Raw genomic sequence first — 24,403 nt, forward strand, 5'->3', positions numbered from 1 at the left:
GTAGAGCAGCTGCACTAGTGAGTTGAATGAACCCATCTGGGAGCTGGTAATGCAAAAGTTTGAAGAGATGGTTCCTACTACTAGACAAAAGATCCCTAACATGTTGTCCTAGCAAATTGAGAGAGAACCCACACACTGAGGAGTGCCCAATACCCGTATTTTGCTTTTGAGAAGAAATAGCAAATGTGAGGCAACAGTTAGGAAAATAAAATACTTGACAGCAGTACACTTTTCCTTTGCAGTGCCAGAAAACTTTCAGCTTGAATTCCATGGCAGATTTAGGCTTATTAATTGAATATGACTATTTGTTTGAAAAGATTTTTTTACTTTTGCTCTTTTACTTTTGTCTTAACAACAGTGTATTTTTGCCACAGACAACTAGACATCTCTAGCTGTGACCTCTCTGCTAAGGACACAGTGAGTTACACTGAAGACCAGATCACCCTGGAAACAAACAAAGAGCACAGCATGAACAATGGAGAACAACTTCTTGCTGTTACCATAGTTACACACCAAAGAGGTAAGAGAAAACAGTACTAGCCTATTTCAGGTTTGTTAGTTTTTCCTAACTTTTTATGGTTCCCTGAGATGCCTTACTTTTGTTCTGTCACTTTGCCTTGACAGCAGAACATATTCACCTAAAATCTGAATAATTCATTCCAAGTAATTACTTTGGTCTGTCTTTCTGTCAATAAAAGAAAGTAGCTGCATAAACAAAAAACTTCCCAGTGTAGCTCCAGTTATATCTATAAAAAGTTCTTTTGCTAGTATAGGTCACTGAGTTTTGTGAACTAACTTCATCTAAGTGACAAATTAATGTGAATGGTTGAAAGGGCATAGCTTTATACTACTGGGAACTTTCTGATCCCAGTTCTCAATATATATTTGTAGGTATGTGTTCCAGAATTGTTTCACTCTTGATCTGTAGTGGGTGCAAGAGGCATTCAGCTGAGCAGAATAAAATGCTGCTGCAGTCCTTACCTGGGGTCTGCATGTCGCTGGAAGTGCTGCTTGATGTACCAGAGGAAGTGATGTTGAGGCAGGAATAGAGGAGCACATAAAGCCAGGAGCTGCCAGCACTGTGAACACAAAACTGGACATCACTCTTGTTCTGTACTTCTTACCTGTTGTCTTTCACAGAATACTACAGACAACATGATGGATGGTGACTAGTGCTTTTTGGAGTGACCCTTTTTGGATGTGTAGTTCAAGATGTTTCAAAGGACTGCAATGGTAAGACAGACTGCTCTTCAGTATATCAATCTGGACTCTAAGAAGAGCTCTTTTTGATTGGCTTCTTCTGAACACTTTGGCTTCTGAAAATTTTAGTGTAACCACAACTGAATCAACAATTAAGACTTAAATTAATACTATGTAACTGAAAATCGTAACCAAAAAAAGCACTGGGAAATTGTATTTCAAATTAGATCCATTATTATTCAACCTGATTTTGAGCTGAGAATATTGTAATCGCATATGTACATTCATGCTGTATGTAACTTATTAATTTTATTTACCCAACAATTACAGTACAAGATTCAGATTTCATGTAAACTAGTAATATACATGACTTGCATGCTGTTGATTATCTAAAATGCAAAACAAAATTAATACTACGTGACAGTAAGACAACACAAGCTATGAACTTTGATTCTGAATATGGTCTGAATAGACCATTTTCAAGTAGTAAACAGTTACATTTAAACTAAAATTTGTTTTTCAAGTAGTTATATTCTTAGTGTTCTTCTTTCCAGATGAGTGCTGAGATTCTCCTTCCTTCAAGCACACCTTTAGCATAAGCACTATTTTAGGAGAACCAATCCCATAGTTACTAATTAAAAACATGGGATTAAATGGAAAGTTTTTGCAGAATGGCACTAAATGAAGAGGAACTGACCTGAATCACTGAGTGGTTCTGGGGTTGCCGGCAGCTGGTCTGCTTCACAAGCTGACAGTAAATTTCATTCTGCAGCTCGGTATGTGTCAAGCACACCTGCAGTGCCGTCTGGGCAAGTGACACATGGTAATCAATAGAGGATGCCTCCACAGGAACGTTGATGAACAGCTGACAGGACTGTGAAAGGGTAGAAGTTACTCAAAGACACACACACAGAAGTTAGTCAAAGTTAGTTGCTGCCGCAAAGACAGCAACTTTCCAGACAGGTACTTTCCAGGCCTGGTTCACCAGATGCATTTATTAACTTACAGACAGTTAATAAATAACCTTGAGAGGAGAGAAGAGAGTCAATACTTAATTCCTACTCCTCCTTCCGTAGTTATGGCAACTAGAAAATTTACTGAACCTCCTCCAGTCTAAGGAACTTAGAAGTCAGCAAGGGAATTGAGGGGAAAATGTGCTTCCTGCCTTCCATGCCTGTGTTTTACCTTGTTCACACTGCCCAGTCTCATTCCTGATCTTATACTTCGAGAATGCAAAAATGTAATCTTCACCCCTGGTTTTACCAACACAACTGAGTTTGCCAGTGAATTGTTTCTGTTTCCTTCAATCCAACTATTGGAGAGGAAAGAGGAAGACAAAGCTAATTTTGAAGCATAAAATCTGTGGGGAGCATTACTCCCAAACCCAGATTCTTCACAAGAAAAGTTAAACCTCCAAAGAATGAATGACACTTAAAATCCAACAGTTATCTAGTAATTAAATGAACCAGCAGGCCTGTCTAAAGCAATCCATAGTGACAGTAAATGTTGTACAACATGACCAAACAATGTTACTGCCCCAACAACAGAGTGAAATAACTGAAAACCATGCAATGTCCCTTTAAATACCTTAAAAAGTTTCAGGGCTTCAGTCTGTAGAGCCTCTGATGGCAGAGTAGTGAGGGATGTGTGCAATCCATCTTTACTGTAGCACAGCATAGGATGCTTCCACAGAGGAGAATCTGAGGTAGCAGAAAACAAGGGGAGAAGGACACTATACCATATGATGTACTACTGAAAAACCCCTTCCCTCACCTTTGACTGGATTAAACTGGGAATTGAAATTATTCTTCCTTATGCTTTGCTACCATGCAAGAGTTTATGGTGCTTACTAGGGTCTCCCTCTGCATCCAGTAGTTTTCCAATGAGCTGTTCGTACGACGTGCCCACTGTGGCATTACTGCTACCAGCTGCAACAGTCAGATGGTACAGCCAGGTGTTCTAGGCATAAGGATGAGAACAGGATGGGTCAATTAAGACCTGTTTTCTACAAACAGGTTAAGCCTGTATGACCCGTTCGCTCATTGACCGAAAGATTCTTGCTCTCCAGAAAAAGACTGCTTTTTATACCTTCTCCTGTTTGGTGCGGATAAGTAAATATGTGGGACTCTGGTCCTGTGGGTGAATCACCAGTGTACAGTGGGATGAGAGAAGTCCTCCACCAGTGGTTTCATAATCTTCATCAGAGTCACAAGAACGGTCTACTTCTTCCACCTTGGACTCACGCAGAGGCAGATGCCCTAAAGGACACTATGAGGAGCAGAAGCACATTAGATAAATGTAACTCATCTCCCAGTATGGACAGGGAACACTGGGAGAGAAAAGCCCAGTAAAAATGCTGACAGTTCTGTAAAATGGAAGGAATAAATAATTTGATGCTTAGCTAATGCAATCTTGCACTTCTAGAGAATCTCGTCTTTCCTAAAGTACTTTCAAAGTATGCCACTGCTTTAATTTTTCCTGGGTGAGTACCTACAGGTCAGAATGAGATTATGCAGATAAAAAGATTTTTTTTCCCAAAAGATACTGTTTTCTTCCCATTACACTTGAGGGTCAGCTGCTTAGCATCTTGAGCCATTGTTTTCTGACCCTGGTCAGACTTTCTGTTTGCTACTGGAAAAGAAATACTTTAAAAATTTCCTAGGTAGTTAGATTCAGACAAAAAAGAGGATATCTGCTGTGCTAATTCTGGAGGTCAATCCCAAATATGAGTCACAGTATTTTTTGATATTCTAAAACTTGGGGTTTGACATCCCCAAGACAAATTAATGGACTATAGGGCAAGGTGTCCAGAAACAGAAGCACATTACACTGATTACCTCCCTCTTCCCAGAATGTTGATACTATCTGTTTTCATGACAATAATGAAGGATCTATCAGCTGCTGTATAAAAGTCTGCTCAGAAGGCTACACAAGACAAATGGAACAAATAAGGAAGAAGATACAGAGTCATCTGAGAAAAAGCAATCACTTGTCTGCTGTCATTTAAGCTTAAAAAATAATATCAGGGAAAATATTGAGTCTCTTTGAAGAAAAGTATAACTAAGAAAGAGACCCAAGACACAGAAGCAGTAACAGTAAAGAAAGCTTCATAAAAAATGGGAAAGTAGAATAAGGAATTACCTTATCTTCATGATTTCGGTAGTAGTAGAAAGTTCTTCCAATCAGTGCGCACCAGACCAGCTTAGAGTGACCATGCTTGACCTGTAAGGAGGATAAATACATTCATATTTTTAATATCAGAAGTACTGCCAGAATGACTTTCTAGGACATCCATTTTCAACTCTCCCTTAAAACTTTGCATATATTATTTTTTTTATGCTAATATAAGCTCCTCTCTAAACATACAGGGCACCCCTTCCAAAAACAGGCAAGTACACTCCACCCAAGTACATGGGTGCTTATGAGAATGGGTCTAAGATATTGTGAAGTGCTTTACTTGTTCATAATAACTTATCATTGCTGTATACTGAAATACAATATTAAGGATGACTTTTTAAAGATTATAAAAACAAATTAGTTCATCTCAGCAAGAAGAGATCAGTCAACCTATAGTCTAGATGGCTGTTTCCTATTGCAGATGAATAACCTTCAGATGCAGGTTGTCTTCAGTCATCTTAGAACCCGACAAGAATTACATTAAAATATTTGCAGTAACTTGCAATGTCAAACTAATCTATGGAAATGATATAAAGAATAAGAATTTTCAGCCATTGTACTTTGTACTAATGTACCTACAGTCTGTTACGACAGAACTAAATGCTAACCTGGAACAATATAAGCCCTTTTTTTAAAACTCTCCTATATCACCAGGTCAAAAATCAATGGAATGTGACATTCAATGCTGCTAATTATTTTTACTATGACATGCTGTGACTTTTGCTGAAGAAAAGCATATATAAGCTAGATATTTGTTATTACTTACTACTTGACATTCAGTAGCCTTTGTTTGTCCCATCCCTTATCACTAATATAAATGCTTCACTCTGAAAACAAATCTACAGCCACTTTTCCTTCTTTCCCTACTCCTATAGAGAGTATTAAAACACTAATTTATCGCTCATATTTACTGTGCAAACCAAGAAGCTGGTACACTGTCTATTTCGAGCTAAGCATGAAGTATTAAATATTTTTTTACCTTGGTGAGCCAGCCTTTCACAGTAGGTTTAGCATCACTGTGAGGAACACCAACAGGACCACTCACTTGTACTCTCAGGATACTCTGCAGGACATGAATCCACTCCTCCAGGATATTGGTAGAGTCTGCTGTCAGGAAGTAGGTTCTCTTTTCTGTCACAAGCTGGAAGGAAAAGGAGTGAGAAAGTATAAAGCTGAGCATCTAAAAATCTTTTCTTCAGTTGCTGAGTTTCTTGATCCCATACAGATTTTTTTTTTTGGTCATTCAGGAGAGATTTTTTTGAGGGTAAGAAAAAAGGTGCTAATCCTCAAAGTGAAAAAAAGAAACTCAGATGAATCAAATTCTCGCAAGCTTTCTTGCTGTTTCTGTTGGATACTGTGGTTTTGTGTCTTCTCTCATCCTTTCTTGTTTCTCAGTGTTGCTGCTAGTTTTTCACTTTAAAGGTGACTACATCAATGTGGGGTTCTGCTGCCTTCACTTTGTATTGGATTTTGCCTTCATTACCTTGTGACTGAGAGTAAAGATGCTATAAATCTAATAGCATTAGGCCTTAGCAACTTCAGTTCCATAAGAGCAGAAGGTAGCTCATAAGCTAGGCCATGTACCTTTCCAAATGTGAAAGGAACTTCAATGCTGCCTTTCTAATTAAGTCAATAATGACTAAGAAGTGAACACAGTGATGGGCTAACTTTTAGAAGTCATATTCTAAAAGGAATCAAACTATTCAGATGTTTCTTTAGATCCTCCAGGCACATAAAGTCAGGCTTAAGATCTTTAAGAGAAGTCTCTCAGAAAGATCCTAAGTACTAGCTGGTTTTAATTTGCCCCCACAGATTTCAAGCTCTAACTCCTGCAGAAAAAGGAAAGCATTATAGTGTAAAACAGGACAAAAATTAATACAAATTTCTTTCAGTTTCAAAAGGGTGTATTTGGGTTGCAATTTAGCTATTTCCTCACTATTCATTAGACTAACTGCCTCTTTTGTGCAAGGAAACAGAGATCAGATAAAGTTACCTCATATCAATTGAGACGCACAGTATCATTCAGTCTGAATTAGGTGCTCCCTCACCCAGCTTCTCAGTGTAAGTTTACGTGCAGGATAAAAAAGTAACGCCTACCTGGAATGTTTGGGACCCTTCACCCCTGACAATTTGGCATGAAGAATTCAGCTCCAGCTGCCCTTGTGGTTTGCGGATAACATCACTCTGAGGAAAGAAAAGCAAACCATTTTTTCAGTAGGAAACCTCAGATGGGTCTTAGATTACTTAAATACAGCATAATGTGCATGTGCAGGTTGGAGTCTGCATTTGTGAGCTGGAAAAGGACAGCCTAAGGTCGTCAGGTGAAATATGAGACTGTGCGATCCTGTTGCAAAAGTTTACTCAAAAGTGGTAGACAATATAACAAGGGTAGTGATAATAAATGCTGTCTTAAGGAGTTCAGATTGGACACTGTGATTAATAAAAGCAAGCCCAAACAAACCCCAACAAACCAAACCCTTTCTAAGTGGGTAGGTAGTAAACACACAATAGCTATGAAGATGGTGGCTGCATTTCCATCTTTGGAAGTGACAAGTTTATTAATAATAACTTTGTTCTTAATTTGATGCACACAGTGAATCTTTCTAATATTCACAATGCTTTTCAAAACAGTGACATGTCTAACCAAAAGTGTCTCTTTGGTATATTAAATTTCTCTGTCCCTCTAGAGCGGGGGAAATGTATGCCAGTGACTTACCGGGGACTTGTAGTACATGATTTGTCTGTTTCTGAGAACAAACCATCGTCTTTTCCATGTCTTTACCTGGCTGCCCATTTTCAGCAAGTAGCCTGATTTCTCCATGGGTTCCTGGAGGACAGAGCAAAAGGGAGAGGAGGTCATCTTGCACCTCTCAAAATACAAATGAAAGTGTGCTGAATCTCCCATAATTTTCTGCTTTGTTTAGTAACAGCCAGTAAAGATCATATCACTGATTGTTTGGTGCATTGTAAACTTATTTCTCTTCCTACTGAGGCACTGATTTTCCAAATAAAAGTGAAGGCTGTCTCTACACCATGACTAGGCTCCTGTTCTTTGTCTGTTTGATCTCTTACATTGAAGAGTACAGACTTCAATGCTGCCTGTTTTGAGGTTTCACTCCTTTCTCCTTCCTTCCTTCCTCTGAATTTCCAAATTTGTTTTACCCCAAAAGTGTAAGGCCTTCGTTAAAGTAGAATAACAACAGGAAATCGATATGGGTCATCAGGAAAGACGACAGACCTTGATGTTTATACTTTTACCTAACCACACAACAGAAAGTGCACCTTGTTCTGAAGCAGCAGATGGTGTCTTTTGATACCAATCAGCTGGACCAATAGCCCAGTCTGTTAGAGCATCACTTTGCAGGAAGATTACTCAATATAATGTAGTTACTCTTTCCTCTTAAGGCCGAGGCTCTGTTTGCACCCCTTTGCAAGTGTAACACAGCGGTTACAGTGCAAGACTTACAGTGCAGATTCCACCATCAGTGGAATAGGAAGATGTTCGCTGTAGCTTATGCTCTGGCTCTGAATAGTCACCATCCAAGGAGTAGGCATCAGGAGGGATGGCATAGTCACTCTCAGAGCTCAGTGAGGACACAGATACACCTGTTCAAAATTAACGAAGGAATGAGAGTTGTGGCTAGACAAAAGCATACACTTAATATTGTACACTCCAAAAATGTTTCTGCATTCACCATGAAGGCTTTTTTTTTGGTTCAAGAAGGACAAAACAGATAAGACTTTGGAAACTCAAACCCCACTAATGTGACTTCTGAGGCCTCTTTTTATTTCCCAAGGAAGAGAAGTAGTGAAAAGTGAGTTTTGGATACTGACAGTGAAATAAATTTATTACTGAAAAAAACAGATTAAAATATATATACAAAAAAAAAAAAATCTACAAACTTGTCATCTGAAAGAGCAACAGCTTGTTTTCATCTGGGAACATCCATTATAAACTCTCAGCCCCCTCTGATTTCAACTAAGGAAAAGGCTTCTTCACTTAGCAATGGGGCTCTGCTTTCTGTGAATCTTTTACCACAGATACATAGCAACGCACAGGCACATCTGCCAGTGCAGCAAAACAGAAGTTAAGACTACATGAAATAGACTGTTTTGGAGACAACCAACTGTAACAAAAATTCCATTCAACAATAAGCTTAGCCTTCCCAGCAGGCAAGAAAAATAGTTCTAATCAGGACTCAAAGTACCTGAGGTCTCTCAAAGATAGGTGAGATGTACTTACTGGTCAATAAATTACCACTCAATGACAAAAACTAAAAATAATTTTCTGTATTGTGTCAGTACTAGCTTGCTTCTAAGGAGAAGTCACAGCAAAGGTATGGATGACTGGATATGTGATGAATTTGGGAGGGCAATCTCTCCCCCAATCTTAGTTTAGCAATTGCCTGAATGGAAATCCATCAGCAGTAAAAACCATCTACAGGTTTCTACTGTTTCTGTTGTTGATGTCTGCACACATTTTGGGAGAACTCCTTGCTAGCATCACTCTTGCTGAGCATTTGCCTGTCACTGATGATGCTGTTCAGGGCATCTTGACTCTGATGACAGAGTTCATCCTGCCCAGTAGCAATACCCTCACTTTACCTCGCTTCACAGCACGAGGGCTGCCTGGCATGCTAGCTTTCCTGTTGTCAGATCCAGCAGTAGAAGTCCTGAAGCTGGCATGGGAGCCACAGTCATCATCAGAGCCTGAAGACTCATCTAAGAAAGGCACATTGCTTATCTGCGTGGCTTTCTGGAAAACAGACCTGCATGGTTAGTGTGTGAGAAAAAGAGTTTCCCCAGGACAATCCCTCCTCAATCAGGAGACAGGGTAACCCATGCCCCTCATTGTCACACTGCCTTGCCCACTTCTGTCCCAGGGTTCCTCAGTTCCTCCCCTTCTAGAATGAGAACTTCTAAGCTGGACTCTCTGATCTGTTTGGGTCTCTGCTGGTTACACCCTCCTACTGTTGCACTCCTACTCTTATGCTCCATTGCATTCCTTAGGCTACATCCACTATCACCTCTAGGTTTCATAGTGCACACTGCAACTTCCTGGACCAAAATTTGTTGCAATGTTCTGTGTTCTTAAATATATTTAACATTTGCGACTCTTTCTGCATTCTTTTGATGTCCAGTACTTCTTGACATTCTCTAATTTTCTTTCCTTCACTACACAGTTCCATCCTGTTCTGTCTCAAATTACTAGCAGCCCTGAACCATGCTCTCCACAACAGGAAAAGTGAGGTAACTCCTTACCCCCTTCAGCGTAGAGTAGACTGGCACTGTGACATTTCTGTAGATGAGATAGGTAAATGGCCCAGAAGTTGAACACGAGAAATTGGAAACTGGGGAAATTCAGAGAGAAAGCAAGAGAGCAAATAATACAAACTGGTGAAAAGGAGGAGGTTTTAATGGAAAAGTGCATGGAGAACTGCCATCCTGGACAGTCCGGCTTCAGAAAGGCCAGGAGATGTGATATTAATTCCATACAATTCCCAGAGAGAGCTGCAATGTTTCTTCTATGTAGCCTGTAAGACACCTTACCCACCCTGTACTTCCCATGGAACAATGGCAATCTGGTGTACCCCGTACAAACACAAAAAAGCCCTAACAGGCAAAGGTGATGGCAACTCAGAAGACTAAAAACAGGCCACAGACAAGCAGAGGCAGAAGACTGGCTGCAAAACTGATGGAGGAGATAATGGAATCCCTGAGGATGCCCCTGAATGTAGAGGCACAAAGAGCCCAGCACCAACCATCCCCAAAATCAGATATATCCTCCTCCCTTTCCTTTATAGACGCTACCTACGAGGCCAAATTTACTTTGAAAACAAGCAAGAAAATGAAGAAATGTGAACAGCCAGAAGCTCAGATCCCACACTGTCACTATGAACTCCCTCTAAGGATGGGTCTAGTCCAGAACTTACAGCAGCTGGAAGTCTCATTCACCATGGCCACTTCAGACAGCCTCATGCCAGACTTGGCCACAGCATAGATTCGGCTCTCCTGGAACAATAACACCATGAACAACCGTGATCAGGCAAAAGTGTAATTCTTACAGACAGAAATGCCCTTGTCACAGAATCACACCACAGTCACACCTCTGGGCAGGAAGGAGGGGCTCTCTAAGAAAGATAACTGAATTCCATCATATGTTGTGTGAATGACCATTTAATGGAATTGTGTTACTGTGTGCAAATTCCCAGCTACAGAGGTGACATCCACACACTGAAACACCTACACGCAATTATCAATAAATTACTGTATCACAGCTTGGAAAGAGATGGGTTTTTTTCCAAATTATAAACAATGCATTAAAATTACCTAAGAGCAGCCCTATACCAGAACAATTCATCAGCTGCAAAGGATGCCCATTCTGTAATAAGGGAATGAAAGAAATGCCTGTGGAATGCTCTCAATAAACCTGTGTCTCGTTACAACAACAGAAAGAACTTTCAGTTCAAAGGATCTCCAAGTGCTTCATGAATTGATAAAAATTCCAGAGGGGAAACCCAACCCTGTATCTAGATGCAAAGCTATGACTAAGACATCAACTAGTGTGAAAAGGATAAACCCCAAAGCTAGGAACCCTCCTGGTGCTCCTTAAAGCATACAACCAAAATTCACTATGAAATAACACACATAATACATACACATAAAAGTACCTAACATTGCAAAGTCAAGTACACAAAAAAATTTATAATACATAAGAATTAACAATGAGTGCTTGACTTTGCAGTTTCAATAAATCATTTGTTTGCCCATGCCTTTAAAAAAAGCAAATGAAAACAGAATTGTCTGTTTTGATACTACATTGATTTCCACCAGGTTTGTCAGTTTGGTCTGTTTAGGAACCTGGTTGACAAAGTCCTTTAGAAATCAGTCCTGATGGACAAAGAATCCAGCAAGACTGAATATTCTTCAAGAAGGAAATCTTTAAGGTGCAGGAGCAGGTAATCCCCATGTGTTGAAAGATGCGACAATGAGGAAGACCAGCCGGTCTGATCAGAGACCTTTGGCTGAACTCAAAGTTTGTGACCTTTGGATGAACAGACAGGTGACTCAGGAGGGCTACAAACACGCCATGAAGTTATGCAGGGGAAAAATTAGGAGGAGCAAAGCCAACTAGATCTTCACCTGGCTACTGTAGTAAAAGACAATAAAAGACTTCCATAAATACATGAGGACAAAAAGAGAATCTCCATCCTCTACTGGATATCAGTGGGGAACAGTGACAAAGGATGAGGAAAAGGTAGAGGTACTCAATGCCTTCTTTGCTTCATTCTGATGGCAAAACCAGTTCTCCAGATACTCAGACCCCTGAGTGGAAGACATGGATGGGGAGCAGAATGAAGCCCCCATAACCCAAGGGGAAATGCCCAGTGACCTGCTTTGCCACCTAGACACACACAGGTCTGTGGAGCCAGGTGGGATCACCTGAGGGTACTGAGGCAGCCATCAGAAGACTCTCTGAGCCACTGCCCATCAGTTACCTGCAGCCCTGGTCACCCAGGGAGGTCCCAGGTGACAGGAACCTGGCAAACGTGGCACTGTCTGCAAGGGCTCAAGGAGGATCTGGGAACTACAGGTCTGTCATCCTGACCTTAGTGCTGGGGAAGCTCATGGAGCAGACCATCCTGAGCACCATCACACAACACATGCAGGACCAGAGGACCAGGCCCAGACAGCATGGGTTTGTGAAAGGCAGGTCCTGCTTGACCAACCGGATCTCTGTCTATGACAAAGTGACCTGCTCAGTAGATGAGAAGGCTGTTTTTTCTATCCTAAACAATTCTAGAACTAAAAACCAATTCATCTATTTTTCATCTATTCACAAATAACTGTAAGAAAAAAACATCAAGACATGTATATTCACTTTACCAAAGGTTTTCACAAAATTTTCCTAAGAGCAGAGGCATACCACGAGATATGAATGCTGAGATCTAATTCCTCAAGACCAAGAAGTGTTGCAGACTAACCACCAGGCACAAAGATAAGCAGCACTTCTCATACTGTTGTCCTTGCATTTCTTACCCATGATGGGAATCGGTGCAGCGGTGGTGTGGGAGGTTTACATCCCGGGTCAAGTGCGCCAGCCTCAGAACTCACAGCTTCTCTTTGCTCTGCAGGTAAGTGGTACTTTCCCTCACATGTTCCAGCTTCTCCCCTCAGCAGGCCACACTCTGTCTCCATCTTCTCCATTACTCCATCATCATCAATGTCTGTCTCCTCCACGTGCCCACAGCCAACTGGAGAGTCTGTTATGGGCTGGAAAGTGCTAGTCTCTAAGTGCATTACACGATGGAAAGAATTAGCCCCTGACTGTGGTTGGCTGTGATGTCTCTTGGCTAGTTGGATACTGTCTCTTGGCGTATTGGCTGCTCGTATTTTTGGAAAGGTCATGCTACTCCCAAGGCTACATTCCCTCCCTGGAAAGAAGGAATGTGCTGTAAGAGCTGATGTTGACACAACCAGAGGTGGCTCAGCAGTTTGGAGACGGCCCTCCAGCATGCTCATTATTTCTCCTGAGGAAGAAGAGTCCAGACGGTGGGAATGGAATCTGGCACTCAGATCATCAGAGAAGCGGGTGCCACCCAAACCCACTTGTTGCAAGGTGCTCACAGCATTACAGTTCCCTTCCAAAGATGATTGGAAGGTCAAAGCCTCAAGAATTTTTGTGGTCTCAGCTGGAGGGTCCAGTGATAATGGATCAGAGCACCCTAAACTGTGTTCAGAACTTATGGTTGGAAATACATTTTTCTCTGTAGAGAGATTCCAGCTTGATGGGTCAGACATGAGCTTCAGCATGCTCTGGGAAAGCAGAGATTTATCCTCTCCATTTTCAGTATAGGTGCCATTGGCAAGGACTACATTTGCTGAAGAGAAGACATGTTTGGAAGGTCCTGTCTGACACACCTCTCTGAAACCAGGTGCAAGGAACACAGATTTCTGGTCTATCTTCTCAGCAAAAGAGGCCTGTGATGTTTGGGGCTTCAGGGAATCACAGCTCCAAAGAGATTCAAAAGGAGGAATGCTGGTCATGCCTACAAGGAAGGAGAACATGGTTAAGGCATTCAAACACTTTTGGCATCTTCAATGTTGCTTCCTAGTGTACATTCACTTGTATTTCAGTAGCACCCTGGCCTGCTTAGGACTATAGAGAACGGAAAGGAGATGGCTGCACACAATTATAACTAAAGTACTACACATTTGTAATTGGGAATAGCACAGAAGAGATGAATAGGAAATGATTAATCACTGTTTCTGACAAAAGTGAAATTAAGGGGTTCCTAATGAAATCAGTTAGCACATTTGAAATTTCCAGAAGGAAGGATTTTTCCCCAAACATAAAAAGCAAACAGAATGCTGCAGACAGGCCAGAAAAACTAATATATTAATAGTACAGGAGTTATGGCCTGGAACTTCCTAAACTACTGAGAGCAGAAGCTGGAAGTGTATAAGGAGAAGACAGCTTCACTTGCATTACTCTGTATGAACCTTCCTGGAATGTGAACAGCCAGCCCGGAGATGGGCTACTGGCCTAGGCAAGTTTTCAGTCTAATGCAATATAGGAATTTTTAGTCTTACCTATATAATTATGCCTCCTCTCTTAAAACATGAGAAGGAAGTGCACCTATCCCTGCAACACTTTCTCAAATACATCAAAGTGGCCAGAACACTGCTTAGCATGGCTTTTGGCTTTAGTGGACCTTTAGTGATTCAACTCATCAAATAATCTGGTATGTTCCATCCACTCCCAGGGGCTCGATGGGGCATCCAGCAGAGGTATGGAGATCTTCCTAAACACCGCAGCAATCGGGGAGTTTAATGACTTTTCAAGAATTTCCCTAGAGCTTTTTGATAGTCTTTTGTGCTATATGACCCACACAGCGCTTTGTCACAAAGTTTTATAATAATTACTTACATGATTTTGCAGTAAAATCTTCCTTTTTTCAGTTCTTTCCCTGTCATGTCAGCTGCTATGTCATAGGATGATATTAAAGATAGATCCTAGATTGTCTCCATTGTCCTTTGTCTACTTAGTACCTACACTTTATACTTATACTTTCTTCCTTTCCATAATTAATAAAGATTATCTCAGTTTGTGTAATTTCCACCAAATAGCAGCTTTAGAATATGAGAAAGTGGGGGTAAAACTTGGAATGGCAGAGGATGTTTGATTGACCTTGGCATTTATATTTATTTCAGCCTGAATGAAAAAGAAGCAAATCATCAGATGCTTTGGAATTTGCAAAATATGGGTGAGCGTGACTCTGCACAGCTATTGCTGAAAATGCTGCTTGAACATCAAACTCTATGGGCATTGCTTAACCACCCGTGGGATTTACAAGAAAATAGAAACAAACTGAAGACACAAAGTTACAGAGGGAAGAGCAAACATCAGAATAAATTACTGTTGACAGTGGAGAGGATGAAACCTGCTCTTGGAAACAGTGGAGAAAAAGACAATCATGAGAGCATGACCTTGGCACTTGATTCACAAAGAACTGAATGCTAGCAAAGCTAACACATAACAATGGCACACACAAATCCTAGCACATATTTTCCCCTGACCCTAAGGTAAATCATTAGTGTAGACTGAAAAGAAGCTATTAATTTTAAATATTACTGGTATTATTGCAGCTTCCCAGATGTGACAGGAGACTAAAAAGAAGAAGCTGTTACTATTAGCATAGCAAGCAAGAAGAGATTTGTCTTTCTATAGAGTCCTCTGACTTCAGCCTGGCATAGTAGTGAGGGGTAAGAAGAGAGGGCAGTGCTGTTTACTGCCCAGAGAGCTGGGATCCAGGGAACACTTAATACCAGATTATTAACGCAGCTTACCAGGCATTCTCTTTTTGTGAGCAGTCAGAGCCAGAGGGGATGAGAAAAACCCAGTCATAAAGCATTTCACTAGAAATGTGGTGGGATTTAGAAGGAATTTTGCCCTATTCCCTTGCTGTGGAGTAATAGGAATGCCAGAAAGACTCCTACAGGAAGGAAATGTTCTCTGTCTGCGTGCCCAGTGAAACTAGCTCATCCTTACTCTGACCAAACCAAGCTCATAAAAAAAATAAAAATTAAAAAAAAAAAAGTTGAGAGAATTTCTTTTTCAAAGTATGTTATAACAAAAGGTGCTGCATTCAAGCCTGGAGACCAAAGTCTTCCATCCAGCCACCAAAGAACTGCAAGAACCCAAAACACCATAAGCAGCTTTCTCCAACCCAATGCAACAGCACAGAGGAATCCAGCTCCTAAAGGCAGACCAAAGAGCAGTTACTCAGCTCACATGCCAGCAGAGGTTCTGTGGGGATGAGAATAATCCACATGTGGAGGTTCACTGAAATACGTTAGGGACTTCTCCCCTGCAGCACTGAAGTGAATGGAGAGTTCTACTACGTATTTCAATGAATGCTTCTAACTCAGGAACTCAGGCTTATTTTAATGGCAAGTGCAGATTCTTAAAAAAAAAAAAGGAGTCTATACTTAATTGTTGGTGGGAAAACAAGAGCTAAGGCAGGTGAGGATGTTATTCCCATCTTAAAAATGGACCCAGCTAAGGAACAGAGCAACTCTACTGCCTGCTGCCACAAGTTTTAATTTCTGACAAAGTTAAGAATACAACCCAGGTGTGCCAACTTCCACTCTTGTGGTGATTACTAGGCTGTAGTGCCAGCTGAACACATTTACCTTGCAATGTATCCTGAAGCGCTTCAATTTGCTCCATCAGTCTTTGATTACAGTTTTTCAGGTGGTAATTTTCTAGCTCAAGCTATGAAACAAGAATAATAAAAACTGAAAAATAATGCAACATTGTGAGCATGTGTAATCCATTACACACAACATGTCTTCATCTTTATTACTTTCAAGTTTCTTAACAAGGAAAAAAAAGATGGGTGAGTCTACCAGTCACCTCAAAATCCTTCTAATAGTAGCATCACTAGACAACCCACTTAAAATATTTTGCTGTGCTTTCTCAAACAGCCTCTGTATAAACTATTGGCACTTCTCAAAATACATCTTTAAATATACTTCCCTGCTATTGCTTATCATTTACTCCTGTTGCAGAAACAACGCCCATGAAAGACAGAATCAAAAAACATTACCCAGAGGGAGCATTTTTTTCCATCTCACCCTGTATGTAGTAAAAGAAATTCCCTTTCTGTCATAAACTTGGAAATACATGTTTTTAACATGGAATAAAAGACCAGAGAGCCCATTCCCAGATGAAAACTACTCCATGTTTAAAACTGTGTACTGACCCACTGTTGTCTTTGTTTTCTAGAGGTAGGCCCAGACAGAGGCATAAATCCACAGGATGGATAGAATAGAGACATCAGAGACAAAAAATACTGGCCAGTAGGAAAGAAGTGTTAGTCAGAGAAGGCAAATTAGAGAAGAGCAAAGGAACTGTTTGTGTAACAGAAAAGAACAGAAACTGCATCCAGAGAAAAGAAGGACAGGTAAAAGGAAACCTAGGTGAAAGCCACTTGTGACTAACCAATCTTCAGAAACTGCTTTTGGGCACCAGTGACTTCACAGTCATTTATAGTTTGCCCAATAAAGTCAATAGCCCCTTGGTAAAAGGGATGACCCCAGCCTTACAACTGAGTATGTGCAGGGCCAAACAAGCAGAGTGTACCTGTGGCAGGCTGACTGTCCCCAGACTGTTGTCTCACAGCCCCCTGGCAGAGCAGCCACTGTACTTACATGCCTTGAAACCAGCCAGAAGGCTAGAGACTTACCTCCCTGAGTTTAAACGTTACCCACTCTTTGATCTTGGCAGCTTTCTCTTGAACAATTTTGGCTTCCTCAGTCCTCAGCTGTTTCTATGCCAAAAAACCAAAACCAACATCAGGAGAGTACAACTAACTGTTCTCAGCGAGCATCAGGAGTGACTAAAACACAGAAGCTCCCATTCCAGACGTAAGATTTAAGACTGCTACTTGGATACAATTGTTCAGATGGCCTCTGAAAAACATCAAGTTCTAGGTTGTCTTACATGGTCCCTAAAGTTAAATTTGGAGGCTTGTTTCAAAAGTTTGTTTTGGAATAGCAAAATCCAGGTCAGGTAACAATTGGCCACCTACCACAGTGAGTAGAGTCTGCAACTTTTTCTGTTTCAGAGGGTTTTGTAATGTTGCTGTTGCTGTCAAGCATCTGTAGTGCTCCCCCAGCCTACACACACATTATTGGCTAAAGGTAATAAGAATTAAGTAGTGTCTATAATTGATTAATAAAACATCAATCATTCCAAGCAAAAGCAATTTTTGCTGTAAGCAAAAGTCTAGAGCAGAATCTTTCAAGGTGCACAAGGTGCAAGTAACAACAACATATTTAACACACACAATATTCTCACTGAGAAAGTAAATAAATTTTAAAAAAGCTCCACAACTTGACCTTGAAAAACACTATGATCTGCTAGGAGGATTCCAGATGCTATAAGTGGTTGTATGTTTACATATGCATTAGAACAGGTTCTAGTCTACACAAAGGTGTTATGGCAATACTGTTGATTTGCACAATGACCATTGTTCCCCCAAGTATCTGCTTGGGTAATATTGCAACATTGGTTTTGCATCTGTGTTTTCTCAGCTGTGTTTTTAACTTTTCTTGAAATGTCCTTTGAAAGATGCTAAATTAATACTATGATCATCTGAGGCTTTCTGCTTTATTTTCTGTGTGGCTCCATCAGAAACATCACTGAAAATTCTCCTATCTACACAAGGATTTAAACAACTGCAAGAAGAAACCAGTTCTAAGAGGAACAGAGGGAGGGAGAGAGGAGGAAATCATGCTGCATGGTACATCAGCCCTGGTTTCTCCAATTAAGGGACAAAGACAATGCCTTCTGGTAGCAGTTGGTGTTTTCCCTGTTTATTGTTTTTTTCTGAAGTAAACAAATACCAGTAATTATAATTATAAAAAATGTCAGTCCTTCCCCCCACTTTAAATTTTTCACACTGATAAACAGACCACACAAAATTCCCCACATTTTCACATCACTTTTAATCACCACATGCTATTTATCACTACAACTGCACATTTAGAGGCTCTTATTCAAGTATGTTTGCTGACTTTAAAATAGGCCCTAGCAACATCATAGGCAGCCACAACATTTGCCATTGAGCATAATGAAATAAAAGCAATAAAATCAGATACCTCAAGAAGATTTATTTAGATTTTTTTTTCCTTTTATATGACTGTGTGTGTTTCTAATCAAGAGGTCTCAATCTCTGCAAGAGTTAGAATATTAGATGTGCCTACAGGTCTGAAAAGATCTGGCACATATAGTAGATCTATCATCTCTGAATATCCATCATATGGGAACTGGCTTTGAATCCCTGAAGACCTGGACTTGTCTTGGAACAAAGTCCAAGAGGTAAAAGATTCTGATTATTGTGCTATATGGTGAAGTGCGATGTCAAGTTTTTATTTAGGGTTCTAAAATAGAATAGTGACATGATGACAGCACTGTCACCATGCTTAGTAAGCCCTGCCTCTAAACACAACCAATTCACTCAGGCACAGCAGCCATAGATGCAGTTATTGTGCTTTAAGATCCAAAAGCAATTAGAGATTCTTTGTGTCCCACACTATTGTGTAGTCCAGACATGACCTCAGTGTTCTCTTAATGATTCTCTGAACTCCATGGCTCTTCCCATCCCAGTGAAAACAAACAGGATGCCTTAAAGGGACCCTTAGTAACCTTCTAGCCTGCCACCATCTCATCCCATACTGAAACTAAATCAGTGACTCTGATAACGAGTATTTCTCATCTGGAATTGCCAAGCTTTGGCTTTCATTTCTAGAAACTCGTTTGGCCTCTTGTTGCTGGAACAAGATTTCTACTAACAGTCCTTGAAATAGGTGGCAATTAGTTCAATGTAACTCAAATGGCTGAGTAATTTTTTTTTTAATTCTACTCCTATTTAAGTTATTTATATAGCAACACATAAGAATACTTTATTCCTCATGTTATAAAAAACACAGGGCAAGGTCTTTACTAGAACTGGAATACAAGCCCTGCTGTATATGGGCTGTAGCCCTTCCTTCCACCAATTGAAAAAGGAAGAGACTAAGGACTATCCATACTGAGAAAGAGTTGCTCTTTTATAATGTCATCTGACAAGACATGAACTGTGCTAGAGGACTGCTGAAGACTGGGAAAAGACCCTACCCAAGAAGCAGCATGAACAGAGTCAGAGATGGGCTGCACAATGGTTTTGCAAAGCAATCAATCTGCCAAAAAGCCAGAGAAAAACTGTGACCAGACTGTAACATTACAATGTAGGGTCTCAGCACTAACATAAGGAAGCCCTTCACGCACATTGACTGATCTCAAATAATGAATGGACATGGGCTGTTGAAGCTGAGTAGATGTTTTGTCTGAAAAGGAAAGAGAGGATCTTGTACTGGGCTGGGCATCATCTTACAGCTGATCTGGAGGCAAGTCTGAGATTAACTTGTAATGAGACATAATCCGTATCTTTGAAACATACATTCCAGAATCCCTCTAACCATGAAACCTACAGAACCCCCCATAGAAAATAACCCTACCTGTTTTGCTAACTGTGTCTCCAGTTTGTTGATCAGATCCTCCTTTCCTTGCACTGCGCACATCAATTCCTGGTATTTCCTGTGCAGGGTGCTGTCAGATTCACCAGTCTTCACGTTGGTTAGTTTTATCTTCTCCTCCATAACTCTGACCTGTAATGGTAATCAGAAAAAAATGGAATAAACCCAAAAAACACCAAAACAAACCAATGCAAATCAAGGACCTGCTTTTGTACTGGTAAGAAAATGAAAATAAATGAGAATATTTGCGAGTTTCTTATTTTTCAAGTCAGGAAAAGTAAAATAAAACATTAATAACCACAACACCTTCAGGTCACACTTAGTTTATATCCACATTTGTGAAAGGAACACTCATTTGTAATTCTGAATTGTCCATTAATTTGTAATGCTGAAGCAGTTACAGAAGCAAACTGAACCATGAACAGATAAACGTATGGATTGTGAGATATTACAATCAAATTATTAATCAAAGAAGCCATAAAGGCACTAGAGTCTCCATACACATATGGACACGGTGCATCCCCCCTTTCTCCTTTACAATATCATAGCTAGTTTTTTACCTCATTCACTACCAAGGTATATACCACAAACTCCTGGCCATTTGCTTCAGATTCAGATATCTATAGGAAAATGTACTATGGAGTTCCTTCATTCTCCTATCCCCAGTTTACGAGAGTGTTTTGGCAACTCCTGTCTTTCAGCCAAGTCTTTTCTCTAGACCTGCTAAGGAGTTACAATATTAGATACAAAATAAAGATTTGCCTGTCTCTGAGCTCCTGCCAGTATCAAGACTTCTTCTTAGCAAGAGAAAGATCACTGTAGTGCTCCTTCACTACAGACAAGTTTCAATCCACTAAAATTCAGTGGCTACTGAAGCATTTTAGGTTTTAGGAAATTTTTAAAATCTCTTTGCTTTCTTCAAAACCTTTGTCTCTCAATAATGCCACTCCATTTTACCATTACCTCATTCTATCACAATGGATTATAAGACTTCATTTCTAAAGATGAATGGAATCCCTTCAATTTAACTCAAACGTACTAATTGCAGCATTTGATGATGGGAAAATCTCTGGCTCCAACACATCTCAAAGAAGCCAAATCTGCAAAGAAACCAACTCCATATACCATAAATTTGGCATGAATTTAGAATCAGAAAGACAGAATGCAGGCAGCAATCTGAGCACTTCACAGAGTCTGTGCAAGAGGGTTAGTCACACTCTGTTGAGCAGCCTACACTTCATACTTGCAGAAGCTGTGTTTTGTCCTCCTGTCTGCCTGTATTAGGCAGAGAAGCAAACTGCCTCTTCCTCATATGAATCAGAAAGGTAAGCACCCAACATCCGAGCCAGAAAACTAAGCCTGCTGAGTCGGATGAGCTTTCATTAGAGTTTAGGGTGATTATAGTAAAAAGAAATGGCCCCTCCTTCCTGTCTGATGCCCAAATGCTGACTCTGTACTAGAGGCTCAGCGAGGGGACTGCAAACATGTGATTTCCTTAATTAAGGTTGGCAGCTACAGGGAGTCCATTGAATTAACAAATCCAACCCCCCAGACTCCTGGAGAGAAAGATAACAAGGGATTTTGCACTTGATGTGGAGCCCTCTCATTTGTTGGCTGCCTCTCATTCATGGTGAATGTACTCATTAGTGGAAGGGAATGGTTCTAGTCTTATGCTCACTACTTCAGGCTGTCAGGCAGCAACATAGCATTTCTCTAGGAACACTTATCTCTGGATGTGGATAAGGCTGCTGGAAAGGCAAACATTGAGGGTTGCTAGTCTTTAGGACCTGCCAGCATATGGCTACAGAACTGCTTGGGGGCAGGTGAGTGAAGGCAACCCTCATTTCTACTGGTGGCAGGTGAGTGAAAGAAACCTTCATTTCTGCTACACCTTCCAGCCAAGTTCTCCCTTTCTTGCCCATTCTTGGACCTGGATTTGACTTGTTCTCCATCCTGTCCCTTGCTGTCATTGCATCTTACCATATCCTGGGCACACTGCTCATGTCATTGAGGTGTCTATTAGTATGAAACCTTCACTGGCCAGTGGCAATAACTGTATTTCCTGCTGACACTGTCACAGCCGCCACTTTTGCCTCTATTGTGTTACCTTTTCCTGTCTTGGTTGGGTATGGACTTACTGATACCACTCTTGAGAACAACTCTTGTTCTTCACTGGTAGTTGCTGGTCTAGCATAGAAGCCAACAGCACAGAGTAAAGACATAGCATCTTTCCTAGAATCAAGCTGTTCAGTAAAAAATCTGGTGTGGAAAAATATGTTCTGCAGACAGAATACCTTCCAGGTACTCCATCTTCTTGGTTCCCAGGTATTAAGCTTTCCAGTACTTATAACACTGTCTATTCAGTCCTTCACTTCTGAAATCATTGACAGTTACTCTTGGCCATGTGGCTTTTATTTCTGCCCTTCAACCCTTGACTTAGTGCTGAGTCCTGCAGTTCTTGTCCAGCTGGAGGGAGCTGATTTACTTCAGCAGTAATCTGCAGTGATCCAAAAGCTCAGACCACCTGGCCTACCTTAGCTCTTGTGTTTCCATAATACTCCTTGGAGTGCAGAATGTCTGCTTCCCAAAGGGCTATTATTCTCTATAACCTATTCACAAGCTGAAGTCTGCTTCTCGCCCCTTCTCCATTATTCAAGAAGCATAGAAGAACTAGTTTAGACAATATACCTAGTTTTTAGATTATTACAGTAATAGACAATGAATCCAGCTCTTACTGTTTTTCTCTATGGGCTCCTGAGCCAGAGCAGTAATTATTAAAAAGTCCAAAACAAGTGATAAGGGTGTGTCTGCAAAACCTACTTCTTTCACAGAACCTTCTCTACTTGTAGACAAGTCCTCACCAGTACTCTTAAGTACTTGTTTCCTGAGGACCTGCCAAGCAGCCTTATCTTCATGATTTAATGCTGAGGTACAACATCCCCTTCCTTTTCCACAACCAAGCATGCCTCATGGATGAGGGGGTAAAGGCTGTGTAGCTGACAGGACCGTGTAAGGTGCTTGTTTTCACTTAAGGTTCAACATATTCAGCACCTGTTCATAGCTAAGGTTCACAGACTGGGAAGTAAACCAGAAAATCAATGTTTCCCTAACAGGGCATAGGGGTGCAGATTGCTGTCAGACTGGAAGGAATTTAGAGTGAGTTAACTGCTGGACTTGTACCAGAACCACCATCAAAGAATCTCTTACCTGTTTCTCTGCATCCTCAGCTCTTTGCTCTGCTTCTATCACTCTCTGTTCCAATTCCTGCATCTTCAGAGACAGAAAAGAAAGACGAGGGGAGAGAAAGAAAATAAATTAACATCACCTGGAAATTCACGTTTTACTCAGGACTTGTGCAAGCCTACAGATCTTTGGCATATTTTGAGTTAACTGGACAGTTTTGACCAAAAAAAAGGCTTTTGACCTCTTCCAGTCTTCTGCCCTACTTTGAATACACCGGAACCATTTTCTCATTAGTGAGCTTCATCATTCATTACACGGGTCAAAGGAACAGTGCCAAAGTCTTGACCTCATCTCTGCAATTTATATACCATGGGCTGTCCCTGCAAGGAGCCTGTCTGCAGTGCACCATTCCTCCCTGGTCTTATTTCAGCTAGGATTCATTCACGAGGGTAAATAAAAATGAATGTATCTTGGAAAGTTCATAGCAAAAGTGAAAGTTCTTGGAAAGTTCTCTATGATGCCACTTTATAACCACTGAATACTTTACTTAGGCTTCAAACGCATAATAGACTCATAACTGACAAGATTAACAATGACCTTAATTTTCCTATGCTTCTTTTCATTTTAAAGAGCTTTGCAAATGGACAATTATGTGATTCAACATCTGAACATTACTGCTATCGAAGTTGAAGGACACTGAATTAAATTTTATCCTAAAAGTTTAAGTCACTTCTCATAAAATTCAGATGTACCTGGGGTTCTTCTAATAATTCACCACTAGAGCCCTTTTTTGGTGGGTAGTGGTTGGTTTGGGGGATGTTAGGGTGGGTTTTTTTTAATTGTTTGGTTTTGGTTTAAATTTTTCTTTAAATAGCAACCTAGTATCTCATTTGATGTTTGCCAAGGTCTTCACCTGGTCTGCTTCAATGGGTCTTAGATTTGAGCCCAGTAATACAAACTGGTGACACTAAATTTTATCCACCAAGAGAATTTGAGGAATGCTTCATAGAGCTTGCAGCACTTATGTTTTACCATGTTTTACATAGAAGAATCTTCAGAAGATTAAAAGAATCATGCTTAAAGAAGGGAACTGAGCTCCTTTTCTCTCCAATGCATTTCTGATAAAGCACTGGAGCCAAGTATTCAGTAACAGGACCAAACCAATGTATTTAAAAATGGGACTTATTCCTCTTGGGTTGATCACTCAGAATGGGTGCGGCAGCATTCCCTTCCTTTGTATGGCAACAAGACAGCTCTT

The 24,403-nt window shown here is 40.6% G+C and overlaps 1 protein-coding gene across 4 annotated transcripts in view; it reads right to left on the reverse strand.

Moving 5' to 3' along the window:
* The window catches only part of PLEKHH1 (pleckstrin homology, MyTH4 and FERM domain containing H1), a 46,811-nt gene that overhangs the window by 12,630 nt on the left and 9,778 nt on the right, over positions 1-24,403 (reverse strand). For 3 of the 4 annotated variants that reach the window (XM_033063348.1, XM_033063347.2, XM_033063349.2), the window contains exons 3-20: positions 23,170-23,232; positions 19,945-20,094; positions 17,130-17,213; positions 16,075-16,156; positions 12,418-13,427; positions 10,311-10,389; positions 9,640-9,728; positions 8,983-9,133; positions 7,844-7,983; positions 7,094-7,204; positions 6,475-6,561; positions 5,357-5,518; positions 4,342-4,422; positions 3,289-3,468; positions 3,051-3,159; positions 2,788-2,900; positions 1,898-2,074; positions 982-1,079 (exon numbers count right to left, since the gene is read on the reverse strand). In XM_033063348.1, the coding sequence (XP_032919239.1) occupies positions 982-1,079; positions 1,898-2,074; positions 2,788-2,900; positions 3,051-3,159; positions 3,289-3,468; positions 4,342-4,422; positions 5,357-5,518; positions 6,475-6,561; positions 7,094-7,204; positions 7,844-7,983; positions 8,983-9,133; positions 9,640-9,728; positions 10,311-10,389; positions 12,418-13,427; positions 16,075-16,156; positions 17,130-17,213; positions 19,945-20,094; positions 23,170-23,232 (2,966 nt within the window). The other variant, XM_033063350.2, reaches the window with a different exon arrangement.

Source organism: Catharus ustulatus, chromosome 6 (assembly GCF_009819885.2).
Source record: "Catharus ustulatus isolate bCatUst1 chromosome 6, bCatUst1.pri.v2, whole genome shotgun sequence".
Lineage (NCBI taxonomy): Eukaryota > Metazoa > Chordata > Aves > Passeriformes > Turdidae > Catharus > Catharus ustulatus.